At 31.2% G+C, this 18,734-nt stretch overlaps 1 protein-coding gene across 3 annotated transcripts in view; it reads right to left on the bottom strand.

The window, feature by feature from the left end:
- The window catches only part of LOC106461590 (STE20-like serine/threonine-protein kinase), a 30,792-nt gene extending 14,952 nt beyond the window's left edge, over positions 1 to 15,840 (bottom strand). The window contains exons 1-4 of one of the 3 annotated variants that reach the window (XM_022388602.1): positions 15,677 to 15,840; positions 11,885 to 12,014; positions 5,034 to 5,300; positions 1,879 to 2,076 (exon numbers count right to left, since the gene is read on the bottom strand). In XM_022388602.1, the coding sequence (XP_022244310.1) occupies positions 1,879 to 2,076; positions 5,034 to 5,300; positions 11,885 to 11,971 (552 nt within the window). In that variant the 5' untranslated portion in view covers positions 11,972 to 12,014; positions 15,677 to 15,840. Of the gene's footprint in view, positions 1 to 1,878; positions 2,077 to 5,033; positions 5,301 to 11,884; positions 12,019 to 15,676 lie in introns of all 3 variants that reach the window. The other 2 variants (XM_022388603.1, XM_013921432.2) reach the window with 2 other exon arrangements.
- Between the last annotated feature and the right edge of the window lie 2,894 nt (positions 15,841 to 18,734).

The raw sequence follows: 18,734 nt of genomic DNA on the forward strand, positions 1-18,734 counted from the left end.
ACAATTTTAATTGTGTACCAGTTTAACGTTGAATATTTATTTATGATTTTTACTTTATACACAAGTGCCAAAATACTATAAGTAATGTTGAGTTATTTCCTTCCAAAATACCACACCAAAACCAACCTAAGAAATACTGTGATAACTTTATACCACTGTACCTAGTTAAACAATGGTGAATTAATAGTAACATTAACAATGGTGTGTCAATATTGTGGTAAAATTATATCAAGGTATATAATCAAACAATGATGTGTCAATATTGTGGTATCTTTATATTAAAATATTTAGTTAACCAATGATGTGTTAATATTGTGGTAACATTATATCAATGTATCTAGTTAAACAATGATGTGTCAATATTGTGGTAACTTTATCAAGGTAACTAGTTAAACAATGATGTGTCAAAACTGTGGTAACATTACATCAATGTATCTAGTTAAACAATGGTGTGTCAATACTGTGGTAACATTATATCAATGTATCTAGTTAAACAATGATGTGTCAATATTGTGGTAACTTTATCAAGGTAACTAGTTAAACAATGATGTGTCAATACTGTGGTAACATTATATCAATGTATCTAGTTAAACAATGATGTGTCAATATTGTGGTAACTTTATCAAGGTAACTAGTTAAACAATGATGTGTCAACACTATGGTAACATTACATCAATGTATCTAGTTAAACAATGGTGTGTCAATACTGTGGTAACATTATATCAATGTATCTAGTTAAACAATGATGTGTCAACACTGTGGTAACTTTATCAAGGTAACTAGTTAAACAATGATGTGTCAATACTGTAGTAACTTTATATCAATGTAACTAGTTAAACAATGGTGCATTAATACTGTAGTAACTTTATATCAATGTTATTAGTTAAACAATGATATTTCAATATTGTGGTAACTTTATCAAGGTAACTAGTTAAACAATAATGTGTCAACACTGTGGTAAATTTATATCAATGTATCTAGTTAAACAATGATGTGTCAATATTATGGCAACTTTATCAAGGTAACTAGTTAAACAATGATGTGTCAACACTGTGGTAACATTACATCAATGTATCTAGTTAAACAATGGTGTGTCAATACTGTGGTAACTTTATCAAGGTAACTAGTTAAACAATGATGTGTCAATACTGTGGTAACATTACATCAATGTATCTAGTTAAACAATGGTGTGTCAATACTGTGGTAACTTTATCAAGGTAACTAGTTAAACAATGATGTGTCAACACTGTGGTAAATTTATATCAATGTATCTAGTTAAACAATGATGTGTCAATATTATGGCAACTTTATCAAGGTAACTAGTTAAACAATGGTGTGTCAATACTGTGGTAACTTTATCAAGGCAACTAGTTAAACAATGATGTGTCAATACTGTAGTAACTTTATATCAATGTAACTAGTTAAACAATGGTGCATTAATACTGTAGTAACATTATATCAAAGTATCTAGTTAAATAATGATGTGTCAATACTGTGGTAACATTACATCAATGTATCTAGTTAAACAATGATGTGTCAATATTGTGGTAACTTTATATCAAAGTATCTAGTTAAATAATGATGTGTCAATACTGTGGTAACATTACATCAAGGTAACTAGTTGAACAATGATGTGTCTGTATTGTGGTAACATTATATCAATGTATCTAGTTAAACAATGATGCACTAATACTGTAGTAACATTACATAAATGTGCCTAGTTAAATAATACCATGTTAACATTAAATGAAAGCAGTTATGCTGTGAAAATATAACACTGGTGTATTAATGTTACATGTAGTATCACTAGAAGCAGTAAAAGTAAAAATAGGAATATAATTTGCTTAAAAAAATACTCAAATTATTGGTTCCACAGACCTTGTGATTATATGGTTTATTAGAAAACAACTCAGGACTCATATAGTAAGGTGTCCCAATTAAAGTGGTTGCCATATCTAGTGTACCATCAAGTACTCTGGCAATTCCGAGGTCTCCCACTTTTATCACTTTATTTTTTGTCAGAAAGATGTTCTGTGTCTTCAAATCTCGGTGAAGAATTTTGTGATCGTGAAGATACTAGAAAACAAAAACAGATTGTTTTTTACTGTATACAACAAAACCTCTCAAAATACAAAGATGTACAAACATAATATGGAAACAAATATATCTAAGCATATTTCAACACAAAAAGGCATTTTAAACATCTAAAAAGACATGCTTAAATTCAAAAAGTATCATTCAACAAAAAAAAACATCCAGTGACTACTATTTTAAAATGTGTTCAATTTGACTGACCTTGTAATCATCTAAACTACACATACTATAGCTCTGAATTCCCTAGCTTTAGCTGAACAAAAGTCTGTTATACACAGAGCAGAATTACTGATAAAATATTTTCACTAAATAAAATAACTCATCTTTAGCTTATTCAACATCAAATTTTTAAAATTTTAAACTTTATATTTTATCTCATATTTTCTCTACTCTAACACTAACTGTACAGTAAAATAAAACAAACTGAAAAATTAAATATAAAATCAATAACACAATTTTTTTTGTAGAATGACTGCAGACAGAGACCCACCACATAAAAGTCATCACCTCTTCTATCAGACAAACCAAATGTATTTGGTAGGTTAGCAAAGATGTGTTGTTTCACACCAGGCAAAGTAGAAGTTACTGATACTTGTGAAACAATGTTTTTGAAGATACCTGCACTGAAAACGCCTATGTCTGTAAAGTTCACAAGGAAAAAAATACACATTCTTAAACACGAGTGCCAAATTGAGGGGTGATGATTGTGCTCTACAGTGTAGAGGGAGTCAGCTGTGCTAGGTGTGTTGCACTCCTATTGGCATAGGTTGTCACATGCTTCAAAATAATTATACCATGTTTAAACACATGATGTTAGGTGTGAGCCTCAAGGCTAGTGGTAAAGGAAAAGTGTGCATATAGAGGGCAACACAAATCGTGGAAAGCCATTATGTGAAAGGAGGCAAGATATTATATTGGAATTTCACACGATGCTGGGAAAAACACTAAAACTGAAGTTATGCCCACACTTAACAAAATAATATGGTACAAAATGAATGGCTTAGGTGGAAAGGTATATTAAAAGGTGCATAAATAAAAACTAAGAAACTGAACATCTACGTAAAGGGGTTATTAAACTGCATGGTGATCAACTTCCCAACATTACACATTTGAATAGGAACGTTTAAATAAAGTTCAACTATCTACATTCTGAGTAAAAGTTCAGTAGCTGGTTGTTTAATCCAGGCTTCATTTGAAGGATCGGAAGCATTGCCTTCAAATGTAGCATAGTTTTGTATTTAGCTTTACCGATTACTTTGAACATACCGGGGGTTGGGACCACATCACATTCACTTAATGCATGCCAAAATTGTTTGAACTGTTCTTGAAAGTAGGATTAGTGCGTTCCTTTAAACAACCTCCCAATCTCCTACCAGTCAATCTGAAGTAAGTGCCCACAAACAATGGGCATCAGAATTAATAAATTACATGTGACTGTTGAGAAAACTGGACACAATCTTTAAATGTGAAAAAATTCTGAATTCTCAATAAAGGTCTAAATAAAAATTTTAAGTACACTTGTGAATTGACTTTTTTGATTATGGTGCTTAAATTCTTCATCAAAATTCATGAGTGTGAGCCACTGTACAGTAGAGAGATCATTACTTGTAGCTTTGGGATGTCTTGGTTTAGTGACCTGGGTAGTGGTAGTTGTTGAACAGCTTTATTGATGGTAGAATCAATAAAGTAGTTTGGGAACGAGTTAGGTTTTAAAACAGATTTTAGATTTTAGTCTGAGTAACTCTTGCTGTAAAAATTCCATAGAACTGGTAATACAGTTATCACGAGATGCGAGACATTTCACAAAGCTTTCTTTGAAGTGGAGTGGAACAAAACTGTTAAATGAGTGTACAGTTCAGTGTAGTTGGGTTTCTGGTAACAAACAACATCAAAATGTCCTTGTTTGTTGAAAACATAGGTATCCAGAAAAGGTAGAGCACCAATCTTAGATGAACTTAATATTAACATAGCTTTATGCGTTTCTGTAACAAATGCTAATTATGAAAGATTCTTTTCTGTACAAAACAGGCTCAAGACAAAATTCAGATGCTCTATAAAGGCTGTAAAGATAACATTTAATGAGAATTGTAATGTTAGACTGAGAAACTTCAATGTATGATCCCAGTCATGCAATTAAAATGTGGGAAAGTACTAAGAAAAATGGCGAGGCTTTCAAAACCATATAAACACAGAATTAAAAAATCACAAATATATAAATGTTAAATTGTGTGCATGTGTTTTTGTAGCACTTTCGTGACACCAAATACACTATGGTAATACTGATGCATTCAAACTCTTATAAATGATTCAATCACTACATAAACTAGCATACAGATGCTTGTCCATAATACTGATCTAGTGACCACCTTTGACAGATACTGATAGAGGCAAAATTTGATCATTACCATAGTGATCATGGCAAAAATTATCTAAAGAACTGTGTTTATAAAGTACAATACTTCTTACATTTTTAAGCAATATGGCAGAAATAAAGAACTAACTAGTAAAAAGTGCATACAGGACCTAAATAATTCCATAAAACATCTGTGCAAAGTATGATGGTATTTTATCTAGTTAAATAAAACTATGTCTAAGTATTTCTTCTATGGTAATTCTGATCCTTGATAAAGACATCTGTAATTAAAGTATGAACTTCTCCTGGCATTTCAATAGTGTTTTAGACCAATATTAAGACTCTTGGATGGAAAAAGAACACTTTTATCTTATGCTAATGATAGAAAAACATAAATAAGAGGACTTGTATAATTTAATAACAGTTCACAAATATATGTTAAAACTCCCGAACCTGATTAAAATGTTTGCTTCAACATCTGTTGTAATTAGGTTTAAAGAAAAAGAAATCATCAAGATTTGCAGAGGGGTTGGAATAGTTTTTCAATAATCTTCTCTTGATTTAGAAGTGTTACTTGTCTAACTACCTGTAAAGCCATGCAGATTTGAATAGACCACTGTGCAACCTGGGACTCATCAAATAGTGATCCTTTTCTTTTGCGAATAAGACTGTACAAGTCCCCTCCCTCACAGTAGCCCATGATGATGTTCAAGATCCCATCCGGTGACTGGAAGGAGTTAAGGTAGGATACAATATTAGGATGTTTCAAAGTGGCCAGAAGTTGAACTTCCAGAAGAGCTGCACATCTCTCTCTCTTAGAGGCATGTTGAATATTGATTTGTTTCAACACACACTATAACAATAATAATGAAACACATGAAAAAACCAAGTTATACATAAAACACAACAGCAGTTTGATGGTAAATAGTTAAATTTTGTATCTTTCATCATATGAAGGTGCTTGAAAAGACAGTGAATAGATACAAAAGTGAAAGCACCGTGCAGGTAACAAGGTATACATTATATTCAATAATAATTATAATCTTTATATTCAATATCATATCTCAAGTATTTCCTATATGCTTTATATTCAACATGGCATCTTGAGTACTTCTTATATGCTTTATACTCAATATGGCATCTCAGGTAATTCACAAGATTTTAATGAAACTTTTCTATGATATTTCAAATTATATAATACATTTTAGTGAAACAAAAAGATTATCCAAAACTTAAAAAACAACAACACTAGTTTAGAGACATTAATATATTGTAAAGTGAAAATAACCACAAAAAACATATGTATACATCCCTCAATTTTAATGACCAGTAGTCAGCAACATCCTCTACGTATGTTTAAGTAAAGACATTACCCATGCTCTTTCATTTTATCCTTATTTTCTTTTCCACTGATGCATGACCAGATATCAACCAAACTCATGTTGGTACAGATAATAATATTGCTAACATGTAGCATAGCAATGAGTCATATAATTTTGTACTCCAATACTCACTCACACAAATAATACATCTGAAAATCCTAGTTTTTTGTTATAGTTCACACACAGTTTAACAGTGAAATGGACAAAAGAATTAATACTGACCAAATCTTTCATGAATGCTAACTTAGTATAAATAACTGACTCAAAAACCACACAAACCAACGTACATTGTATAAACATTACAAAATTTTAAAGAAATAATTTTCCCAGCTTTGTTATAAAAATTTAGAATTTTCTAAGGACATCACAATATTACATTTAGCAATCAATTCAATTAATCAATGTAACCATACCTATAAGCATTGATTACATCATTTAATGCCACATCAATCAAAATTAGGGTTAAATCAGTTAACGTCATGTAAGTATATTTAACATGTGTTTCTGATTATTTCAAGTATCCAGTAAGAAAAATTAGGGTTAAATTAATTAATATCATGAAGATAATTCATTAATCAAAATTACAATTTCCAATTATTACCATTTTTGATTATTTGAAAAAACACTATATTTCACTGTGTTTACATAACATCTTCAGGTAGAAACAACTGAATAATGGAATGAAACTGTTATCTATGTTTACATAACATCTTCAGATAGAAACAACTGAATAATGGAATGAAACTGTTATCTTTGTTTACATAACATCTTCAGATAGAAACAACTGAATAATGGAATGAAACTGTTATCTATGTTTACATAACATCTTCAGATAGAAACAACTGAATAATGGAATTAAACTGTTATCTACTACAGTATCAAAAGTGATACAACATTATTTCAACCATCCAAGTAATCAAAACATTGCTATTACATTGTTTGTTCTTATGCAAAAAGTAACACAATGAACTATCTATGATTTGCATACTGAAGTTATCAAAATCAGCTTTGAGCCAGCAAAGCCCGGTGACTTTGGAGTGGATTTGTGATTCAAGAGTCTCAGGTTTGACTGGTGTTGCCAGCAAACTTGCTTGCCCTTTCATCTGTGGGAGCATTATATTTATTTCTTTAAGTTATGGCAAAGCTACTATGATTATCTGCCACTAATATTGAACTGCTAACTAAAGGAAAGGCAACTGGTTAGCAGTACCCACTGCTAACTCTTGGGCTACTTCTTTGTTCAATAGTGTAAATTTACTAGTTTTTTTACATTTTCTTAGGTTTCTAATTTATAATAGCATAACTGTATTCTTTGATGTTGAATAAGATGTAAATCTGTTCTTTAATGTTAAATTAACTATAAATTTGTTTTTTTCCATGTGTTATGTTTGTCAAACCATGCCTCTTACTGAATTTCTGGTGGATGCTGTGACAAGCACTGAAACCTCTGGAGCCCACAACTTTGTGATCTGGAAGCAAATGCTAACAAAGTTATATTCTTCATTCACTTTAGTCATGCTAGTCTTTTAACCATGTGATAAATTACAAGTTTAAATATACTAAACGAATTTCACTGAACAAGATCAATAAACTGATATTGAATATTTTAATGATATATTATTCATTTTATTAAAGTAAAGAAACAAATGCATGACACATAAATTTACATCTACATTGTACTTTACAATCAATAGAACAATATCATAAAAAAAATGTTCCATGACTGATTATGTATAAATGGACTATGAGTGAAATATAACGTTCATGACATTTAAACAAAAGAAAAAAAAAATAATTTGAGTAACTCCAATGATCCTGGAAAAAGAGGCTTCGGGCCTAGAACTTTTCTTTCAAATGTGTTCACAGAACATAACCAAATGTTTATATATTTATTGATCAGCAACATTTTCACCTTTGTTATTCACATGAGCAAGTTTAGTACTTGATCCATCCACAAAACCTAACTTTGATGAGAACTAACTTGCAATTACAGTCCACATATTATAAACTCTAAAAATAAGATAGTTGTTTATATTCTTTCACTATTATTCTAATTTTGGCTTATAAGCCATAGCAGATAATTTATTGCATACTGCTTCACAGTATTTTTGTATAAATTTCATGTTGTTATTTTTTTCCCATAGCACAGAATTTCAAACTTATTTTTCTTTCTTACACCATTGTTTGAGTCCTTGGGATATTGTTTGGAGTAAAAGTAAAAAAGTTTTAGTGTACTCAAAACAAGGTGGTTTTATCAGACATTAGTTTTGGTTGTTGTCATTCACATCTACACTTTGCATTGTTGGGATGTTGTTTGTGGTAAAAGTAAACAGTTTAATGTACTCAAAACAAGGTGGTTTTATCAATCACTAGTGAAAGTACCTAGCTTCGCTCAGGTTATTAGGTTGATATACTCTAGATGTCTACATCAGTGTGTGCATTCTGAACTCATTTTAGCAAAAAAGTATAACCTATATACTTGTGTTGCTAAGCAACATGACATAAAAGCCACTGTTGAAACGTATTATTACCAAAACCAACTGGCTTGTCTATATATTAGAAGTTGCTATACAAGGAACTGCTTCTTTTCTTTGTGTTTTCTCCTTAGCTTGCCTCATTAAAAAAAATTTACTGACTTTTGACTGCCTTGACTGCTCTTTTCTGCTTTTTTGTTGGTCAAGCTTGATTTCACATAATTTATTTATTTCAGTTAGCTATCAAATGTGAGTTTGGGTATACTATGGTGTGGAGGTGGTAGTACTTGCCATTTTTGACGGGGTATATGCTAGTCCCATAATAGTTAAAACACTCCATAAAATCCTATGAGAGGTAAAAACTACTGTATAACAACCCATAATAGTTAAAACTACCCTATAACAACTCATAATAGTTAAAACACTTTTTAACATTCCAGCAATGATATATATTGTTAATTATTACCAAAACAGCAGCATGAAAGTGTTCTCGATAGTAATATCCCGTAATAGTTAAAAACCACTCTATAACATCCCATAATAGTTAAAACTACCCTATAACATCGTACAATAGTTACAAGCTATTGTATTAGAACCCATAATAGGTTAATACATTCTATAACATCCCATAATAATTTTGTTGCTATCTATGCGACAATATATATTGTTGACCATTACCAAACAACAACAAAAAAAAAGAGCGTGAAACATTCACGACAGTATAACATCCCATTTTCTGTGACTCTGTTGGTCAAGCTTGATTTAGCAAAAATTACTTATTTTATTTAGCTATGATATATGAGGTTAGGGTATACTATGGGGTGGTAGTACTTGCCAGGTCATTTTTGATGGGCTATATGCTAGTGATAATTAAAAACCACTATAACATCCCATAATAGGTAAAAAAACCACTATAACATCCCATAATAGTTCAAAAACCACTCTATAACATACCATAATAGTTTAAAGAAAACCACTATAACATAATAGAAAACACTCTAGAACATTCCATGATAGTTAAAAACATTCCATGGCAGTCACATTTCTTTTGTGTGTTTTTTTGCATAAAAAGATGTGAACATGCATGTGAACACACATGTAGATAAGTAGTAATATATAGAAAAGAAAGTTACAAACTGAATTACATATCCAATATTTAAACACCTAAAAATGAAAACTTTCCACACAATAAACCCCCCTTTTTTCATTATTTCAATGCCTTCGATCCTGTTCTTAGGACTGTTATCAGGCTAACTGAGTAACATGCTAATTGTATACTCTCAAGTGAGTGCTACAGGTGAAAACACGCGTGTGTATCAGGTTGAAGATATTCCATGAGTGTTATAGGTTAAAAGACGTGTTTTTACTTGTAACAAACACCATAATAGTTAAACACTCTATAACATCCTTTTATAGTTAAAACCAATCTATGGTATCCTATAAGAGTTAAAACTACTCTATAACACCCCATAATAGTTTAAAAAACCAATATAATATACTATAATAGTTAAAGAAAAACACTATAACATTCCATAATAGTTAAAACACTCTAACATTCCATGGCAGACACAATTCTTTTCTATGCAGTTTTTCGCATAAAAAGATGCACACTTGCATGTGTGCATGCACATTGATAAGTAGTAATATCCAGGTGCATACCCCCAGGGTCCACTTAGTATGGGTGCAAAATGTCAGGTTTCTAGGTTCTTTACTCTTGGAGCTATGGTGGTCACATACTCTTTTCTATGTGGTTTTTCACTAGCTTCTCTCACAAAAAGATACAATTGCACAAGCATGTGGATAAGCAATAATACCTAGGTGCACACCCTCAGGGTCCACTTAGTATATGTGCAAAATTCCAGGTTTCTAGGTTCTTTCCTCTTGGAACTATGGCAGTTACATTCTTTTCTATGTGGTTTTTTGCTATCTAGCCTCATTAAAAAGATGCACACGTGCATGCACGTGGATAAGTAATAATACCCAAGTGTACACCATGCATGTGAGTGCCTGTCTATCTCTATGTGATTTCCATTTGTAATATAAGGAACCACTTATTTTCTATGTGATTTTCGCTATCTTGCCTCATTAAAAAGATGTGACGTGCAAATGCATATGGATAAGATAATAATACAAAGGTGTACACAATCAGGGTCCACCTAGTATGGGTATAACATTTCAGGTGTCTAGGTTCTTTCCCCTTGGAGCTATGGCACTCACATATTCTTTTTTTTATACGGTTTTTTGCTAGCTTGCCTCATTAAAAAGATGTGCACACATGTCAATAAGATAAGTAATACCCAGATACACACCCTCTGGGTCCACTTAGTATGTTTGCAAAATTTCAGGTTTCTAGGTTCTTTCCACTTGGAGTTATGGCAGTCACACACACACAGACCCACAGGTTAGTTTTGGTTGTTGTCATTCACATCTACACTTTGATTCCTTGGGATGTTTGTGGTAAAAGTAAACAGTTTTAATGTACTGAAAACAAATTGGTTTTATGAACTGTTAGTTTTGATTGTTGTTGTACATAGTTATTATCTGCTAAGCTTAAAATTACAACATTAGTTTAGTTTTTATATTTACTTTCTTTGTCATATTCTGCTTCCTGTATTTGTGCACACACAGTATTGAGTTGATAAAAATATCATATTTCTAACCACTTATCTTCTTTCTTTTTCAGCTTCTAGATAAGACAATGTTATTTGTTACTTCCTGCAATACTCCTCTAGATGTCTGTTATAGGGATAATTTAAATAAATATAAGAACACATGAGTAGGGCCAGAGGAAAATATATAAAGATTGGTGGTAAAATTGTTTAGGAGAGCTACATATTACACACAGCTAGTTGTTTACTTATTACTATGTTTAGCCTTGTAATAATATAATAGGTAGGCCAGGTATTACATCATTTTCTTACTTTTTTGTTTACTATTATGTAGGCATTGATTCTTTTTTGTCATAAGAAAGTTGATGCATTCACCTGACACATCTTTTGCAAAACATTCCCTAAGTACATACATATTAGAGCAATCTCTAGTAAAATAATAATAAAAATGTGAAAACAGACATCACTACAGTCATTAGTGTGAAAAAAAAAGTATAAAATACTGCAGTAGTCTCTTGTAAAAAATAATAACAAATGCATATACAGTGCATCTTTACAATACATAATACCATTCATTATGTAATATTCCCTTTAAGAAGAGAATTATCATTCTTTTACAACAGCAAACAAAACCTTGGATATTGGTAAGCTATAGTGTACAACAGTTCACTTTTATGAAATATTTATTACAAACTTACCAGATGTTAACTTCATTTGTATAACGTTTTATGTATATTACAAGTAGCAGTATTTAATATACTTTTAAACTATCACTACACATTACTCAGTTCCTCAGAAATAGATAAAGTAATTTAATTTAATAAGAATATTATTATATATATATATATATCAAACACATATATTACCTGAAAATAACACAAATTTACAAAACTTTTCCAGTTATAAATCCATACGCACACAAAATATATAAATATATATTTAATTTGTGAGACAGATTTTATTAAAAATTACCTGTTTGGAGGATGTGCAATGCCTAACAAGCCAAACTTCTCCATAACTTCCTTTACCAATCTGCTTCACATGAGAATACTTTTCCATCTTTCAGTCTTCTTTCTGTCATTATTTCCATTCTTCTAGAGAACTAACTGAATAAAATACAGTTTGAATATATGAGTTTAAACATAAAATCTAGTACAAATTCAGGTATATTTACCATCCTTTTTAATTTGAGTATGATCAAAATTACTTCAATGTTAGATACTCTCAAAAAAGGAATTCAATGTCAGTTTTTTCATTAACTGCTGCATAAGTTAAAATGATTTTGATAAAATTCACTCATTGACTGGTAGTATTACAATGAAATTCCTTTATTATTATTTTTTAAACTTTTAACACTATTTTTCTAGTCTTGTTTCTTTTAAGGTTACATGTCTACTTTCAATGCTAAACACATAGAAAAGATAAATGCTTACATACATGCAAGAGTGAAATTCTCAAAAAGAAAATCTAAGTGTAAACATAAAAAAACGATAAAGCAGCTCAAATAAGTTCCGGTACTCAGTACCAGTGAGCACCATCAGAATTTCACCCCTGCATGCCCACACTACTAAAATAACAATACAGATATACGCTGTTAGTAGCATGTAACCGAATTGTCTGTTTGTAATTATTAAGGTTATTCGAAGATTTGAAAGAAGAGTTCATTTCTTGATCATTGAGAGACTATGTTTTAGGTTTATGTAGTTTTATCTGTATAAATGCTGTTGACATAAGCATTGGTGGTGGTATCATCAAAACTTGCTTTTCAACCAAGTAGCTTATAAAATTAATGTTTTTTATTCAAATTATCTATATAAGCTTAATGAATAGAAAAAAATCAGTTTTAGTATTGAGAAATTAAGTAATGTTATTAGAATAAAGCAATTTATAACATGCTTGTTGGGGAGAGGGAAAATCTGTGGAAAAAGGCTTTATTTGTACAATTTTTTATTACAAGATCACCATCAGTTTACTAAAGATTATGGCTGGAAAGAATATAAAATAGTTAACCTTAAGTTTTAACACTATCATATGAAAGATTCTGATTGGCTTAGATAGGTTCAAAGACAAAAAAAGTTTCATTCATTTAACTGAAATAAAATTCAGGAAATAAAAGTTATTGGATTCTGGTGTTAAAATTAAGAGGTGTGAATGGGCTATATGTAAGTTATTTTCAAATATCTAAACTAATAAGTTTATTATTGATGATGCTGTGGTATAGTAATCTACTGTACATTTCTTCTTTTCATACTATTAATATTTAGCCTGAACTTACTAGGGATTGCTGTAGTGTGTATGTACCCGTGTTATTATTCTTACTTTTAACCAAGATAGCTCCAGAGGCAAGTAATGGTTGTACCCATCAAGTTATGAAATCCAGCAACCTATTCACTTTGCTGACCTGTTGATCTTTTATATCTCGCTCAGCTAACACTTTCAATCCGGGCCTTTGGTATTTAAGGTCAAGTTCTGGGTTATAATGATTACCTTGTTTTTGGCATGCCAGAGCCTACTTTTTTATTCTAGTGAATTTTTGTGGGTCAAGTTAAGTGAAGAACCAATCCGATGATGAGATCTCTTGTCTGGCAAGGAGCTGGACTTTTTGACTCACCCAAGGATGCTTAACTCTCAAACCAGTAGAGAACCTAAATAAAGATGTGTTGCTGGCTGACACATCAAATGTTCAGGTCCTCATCAAGTTGGTTTTTGAGTTGCCACTCAAGTCTCTCTAGACTGGGCAGCTTTGGTTAGAGCAGCTTAACAATACTGCACCTTAATAACAGAATACAGGAAATAAGCAGATTGCCACTCCAACAAAGTTGAAACATCGAGAGAGGAGCAACTTCCATCAAAAATGCCACAAAAACAATCTCAGCAACAGCTGAGATTTAAGATGCCTACAAGTTCACTGACTGCTACCACTGTGATCCTGAAAATCATGCAAATACTGGCTCTAAAGCAACAATGACAAGAGACTGTCACAAAATGGACTGAGGCCTGGACCTCGTACCACTGGGAAGAGGGCAGACTCCAGCAGCATTCCATGCTATACTCCCAGTTAGAGGAAAAGGTCCATCAGCTAAAAATGGTATTAGAAGAGACCCAAAAGTCCTTGACTATAACAGATATGAGAGGCATGGCAACAGCCAACAACTGCAAACAGACAGCCGCTTTAGAGGACCTTTCGTCAGAACTGAAATAAAGGTGAGAGGAAACTGGACCTCATTCTGACTAAATAGATACGTGTGTAGTTTGTAAATATTCAACTTACATTGTTGTTGTTTTTCAATTATATTTGTGTAGCTATGAGATTTTCTTATATTTTGATTTTTTCTAGTTTTTCATCTTAATTTTTTTTTTATTTGTGTATAGGTATATTTATATTTTTGCTTTAAAGGATGTTACATGTTCAACACATTATTTCTAAAGTATTTCTTGTAGTTTTTTTTGTGTACTGTAATGTGATCTTTAATTTTATGTATGGTTAATGTTGTGTGATATGGAAATTACGAATATGACTGTTTGTTAAAGGATTATGATTTATATATAAGGTATGTTTCAATTTTGTAATGCTGTATATAGGGCTGTACTATGTTAAAACTGGTCAGTTGGACAAATATTTGGCACGCGATCTTTAGTTATAGTAAGTATAATATGTAAGTATAGTAAGTAAGAATATGACTGTTTGTTAAAGGATTATGATTTATATATAAGGTATGTTTCAATTTTGTAATGCTGTATATAGGGCTGTACTATGTTAAAACTGGTCAGTTGGACAAATATTTGGCACGCGATCTTTAGTTATAGTAAGTATAAGGTAAAGTTTTAGGTTATAATTTGAATCATATGTTTAATATAAATGGTAACCAACTTAATAATGTGACCGAAGAAAAGAATTTTAGCATTTTTTCGTTTTATTTAAGACTTGTAGCAACTACAATGGGGCACTTAATTTTGAACAATATCATATACACATTATGAACTTCTTAGCTGGGTAAATGGTTACTTCTATATTCAGAAAATGGTGAAACATTTTTCAATTGAAGGTAATGATTCACCATTCCCTTCTTAAGTATTTTTTAGAGCATTTTACACCTCAATTTTACCCATAAAAACACCCTTTCCCCAAGAACAAGTGTAACAAGCATGCGGACCTCTTTGTCACTTGAATGAACAGCTCAAGAGCTTTGGTCTCCTCATTTAAGAAAGGATATTATCTCTTATTTTCTTTAAGGAAAGAAAAGTTATATCTTATTGAAAATTATCCAGGTGATCAATATTGTAAACCTCTCTTACTTCTTTCTGCTATGATCTGAAGATAGGAGGATGAGAAGACACAAGTTTAAGATTAAGAAAAGACATACTATCAGTATTACTATTACTAAGCTCCAGTTCAGTTCTATTTTCTAATAAATGATTGACTTATTTTTACTCTTCCAGTGCATGAGCAGCTTTGAACTTCAAAAGGACCAAATGCCATGTTATGTTAATAATAATTACTAAACTACTATCATATTTTACATATATAATTAGGTTTATCGTTATTAGTAGACTTTATATTATCACTGTTAAGCTGCGTGCGTTTAATTATAGTCTAGTTATCAGTTTTTTTATCCCTCGCCGACAATAGTGCAAACTACAAATTACAATCGAACTATAGTAGGCTCAAGTGTGATGATTTCCGGAAGGATAAACCTTGATAGTTAGTACTTTCATATTTTATAGACTTATTAACGCAATAAGGTATATCAAAAAAAGTATTACCTTTACTTTCTCGAAAAATAAATCATCCTTTTAAGGTTTAACTTTAACACATGTGGTTAATTGTCATTTACTCTTTGACTTTGAGACAAAATGTTGAATCTACTGTGATTTGTAAATTTTACATGTTTATTAGGCTTACAACTGAATTGTTTGTACTTTTTTTATAATTTTGTTATCCTTTTTAATTTTAGAGAATAATACTTTTAAGGAATAAAAATAAGAATAATATATGAAGTCAAACGTTTTTGCATTTTTTAAAATAAAATACCGTTCCTTTCAAAGTTTTAGTAACGTTCGTAAAATTGTTTATGGAGGTGAAACACCTAGTACGTGTGTATTTTCTTTGCAAAAAAATTATATTTACATGTGTATTGCATATTTTCTTATTGTTAGGAATATTTAAAATACTTTATCACCAATGAAAAAGTGCATTTTATGTTTGTTCATGTAGTAGCACAGACTAGTCGAATAATAAATATTCATTCCAAACTATAGCGAGAATTTAATATTTCTAAATTTATTTTGTCGTTTATATATTTTAATACCATTTTGTTTAATGTACCAGCTGAACGTGAAAGTTGGTTGCTTATTCTCGATTCCTCCAATTGGTCAGCGGTTACTTTACGGATTCATATCGCCAACATCAAATCTGAGGTTCGATTCCCGTGATAAACTGAGCACATTTATCTCATTATGTGGCTTTGCGCTAAAAACAACTAAATAACAACAACACGGAAGTCACGCAATTCTGGGAGCATGCGCGCTGGAGTTTTTCGAAGGATCATGAATTTTCCTGGCAACTCTAGTTTGTTCCAGACGCCCTCTTTTTGCAACTTTGCAATACATTTAATTCCCACAGTTACTTTAACTTAAACACACGCTAGAATTCACAACGATTCACGCGCTTTACTTACGGCTTGACTCGATTATCTGTCTCTATATCTCTCTTTCTGTAATTATTCAATTCCGATTAATTGTCTGGCGTACTTATATAAAAGAATAGAGGGCGCCTAGTAAATACTGGATTATTCGTGATGTTCCCAGATCTTTCCAGAACTCATTACGTGTTACCAGAGTCACGTGACTTCCGCTGTCGTAACAGTAGTAATACGTATAGACAAAATGTTGGATATACAAAACTGTTCAGCTTAAAAGTTATTATTTAGTGATTATCTAGTTTTCATAACAAGATTGTTTAAAAGTTAATTATATTATAAACTATAGTTATGACAAGTTTCATTATGTAACTCTGTACCAGTTGTAAGTTATGTATATAATTTAATTGTTGTACTAGTCTTTTGTAATATTGTTGACGTCATTTTACTCGAAGCTTCTAGGTTTTTCTTGTTATATATAATATTGCTGTTACTAGAGGGCTACATATTTCTAGATTTTTCTGTCACATGTTATAAATAAGTGCAGATACAGAAGTAAGTAAGTTATTAATTTCAAAAAGTGAAAGGAAAGTAAATTAGTGAAAGTGAAAGAAAAAGTGAAGTTAGCCTGCGTGTAAATTTAATCATAATGGGCGAATTTTAAAGTGAGTTTTAAAGTTTGTATTGTAATAGTAGAGATAGGGAGTAATAAGTTGTCTTATCAAATAGTGTTCTAAATTAATTGAACCCGCCCGTGAGGACTTTGACGAAAAATAGACAATTATTTAAAGCTATTATATAATAGTGATAACCTATAGTGTAAAGATTTTTTTGTACATACATTTGACTTGTTTTGAATATATTAGTTTAAAACAAGTGACTTCAATATTTTGTAGTACATGGAGTTTTAGGCTGGAACTCAAAAAGAGATGTGGCTGGTATAATTTTTATATTCAATAACTCATTTTCTAGTTGTTTTATGCTATCACGAATGATCTTTTTTTACCTCACTTTTGACTTTTTCAGTGTCCTTTTGTACTTCTCCAATTTTGTTATTACAGCCTTTCCATATTTTTTCGATCTTATTGTAATTTTTTGTACATCTCCAATAGTTTTTCATTGACCTTGTCTTCAATCAGTTTAATTTTGATTTTCACACTTCTTTAAATAGTATACTCCTGTCTCGTAATTTCTCTCTTAAATTCTTGTCTCTTGATCTTCTTTTAATTTCTGTAAATTTAGTTTTGTTTTCTTTTCATTTTTTACCTCGCTCTTTCTGGTCTTCTCTTAATTTTCTGTCAGTGTCCCTTTCTTCTTGGTCTTTACATTTTTTGTCTGATATTCCTCAAGATCTTGTTTTGATAATTTTCCCATCTCAAGTAATACTTCACTCTCAGTCTTTGATCTCGTGGTTACATTCTTCACAATTAAAGTTCAACATCAAACATGTTTTTAAAGTTCTATTTTAGATTTATCCAAATAACCCTACTTCCAACATCATTGTTTTCGTGTTGTTCTTCCATTGGTGGGCTCTTTTAAATTATATAGTAAAAATAATGGCCAGTCTATGTAAACAATAAGAAATCAGCGTATTTCTTCTTTGATGTTTCTACAAATTGGAACACTTATATATTGTTGCAGCTTGTTGTAGGCCTACTTTACAAATTATGCTAACTGCACGACACCAATATAATAAATAAACTTATTAGTATAAAGTAGGGGAGACCGGGGCTAGTTGTTACAGGGGCAAGTTGATACAGTGCCTCTAGCTCTTCTTGAGATTAATAGACGACGATAGTTCATGGACCATCGAACACGTGTTGCGCAAGCTTTGTTTTAATGGCGGCATGAATAAGATCAGTCACGAAATAAAAAAGGAATGTACATTTTCTGTTTTTGCATACCTAAACTAAAAAAAATGTCTAGGAAATATCTGTTTACTCTTTATATACTGTGTTTTGATACTGTTCTTATTGGTTGTAGACTTCGATAGTTAATACCTCTTAATATACGATAACATTGAGTTATGTTGTTTGACGATGAATTAGTATGGAGACATTGTTATACCCCATGTCGATATAGGGCATGTTGTTACACCATGTAACAACATGCCCCAAAGTTCATCAAAAAGGTGTAAAGCAAGTGGGGGCGATAACCTCAGGTGAAAGAGGTACAATTGTGAC

Source organism: Limulus polyphemus, unplaced genomic scaffold, assembly GCF_000517525.1.
Source record: "Limulus polyphemus unplaced genomic scaffold, Limulus_polyphemus-2.1.2 Scaffold994, whole genome shotgun sequence".
Lineage (NCBI taxonomy): Eukaryota > Metazoa > Arthropoda > Merostomata > Xiphosura > Limulidae > Limulus > Limulus polyphemus.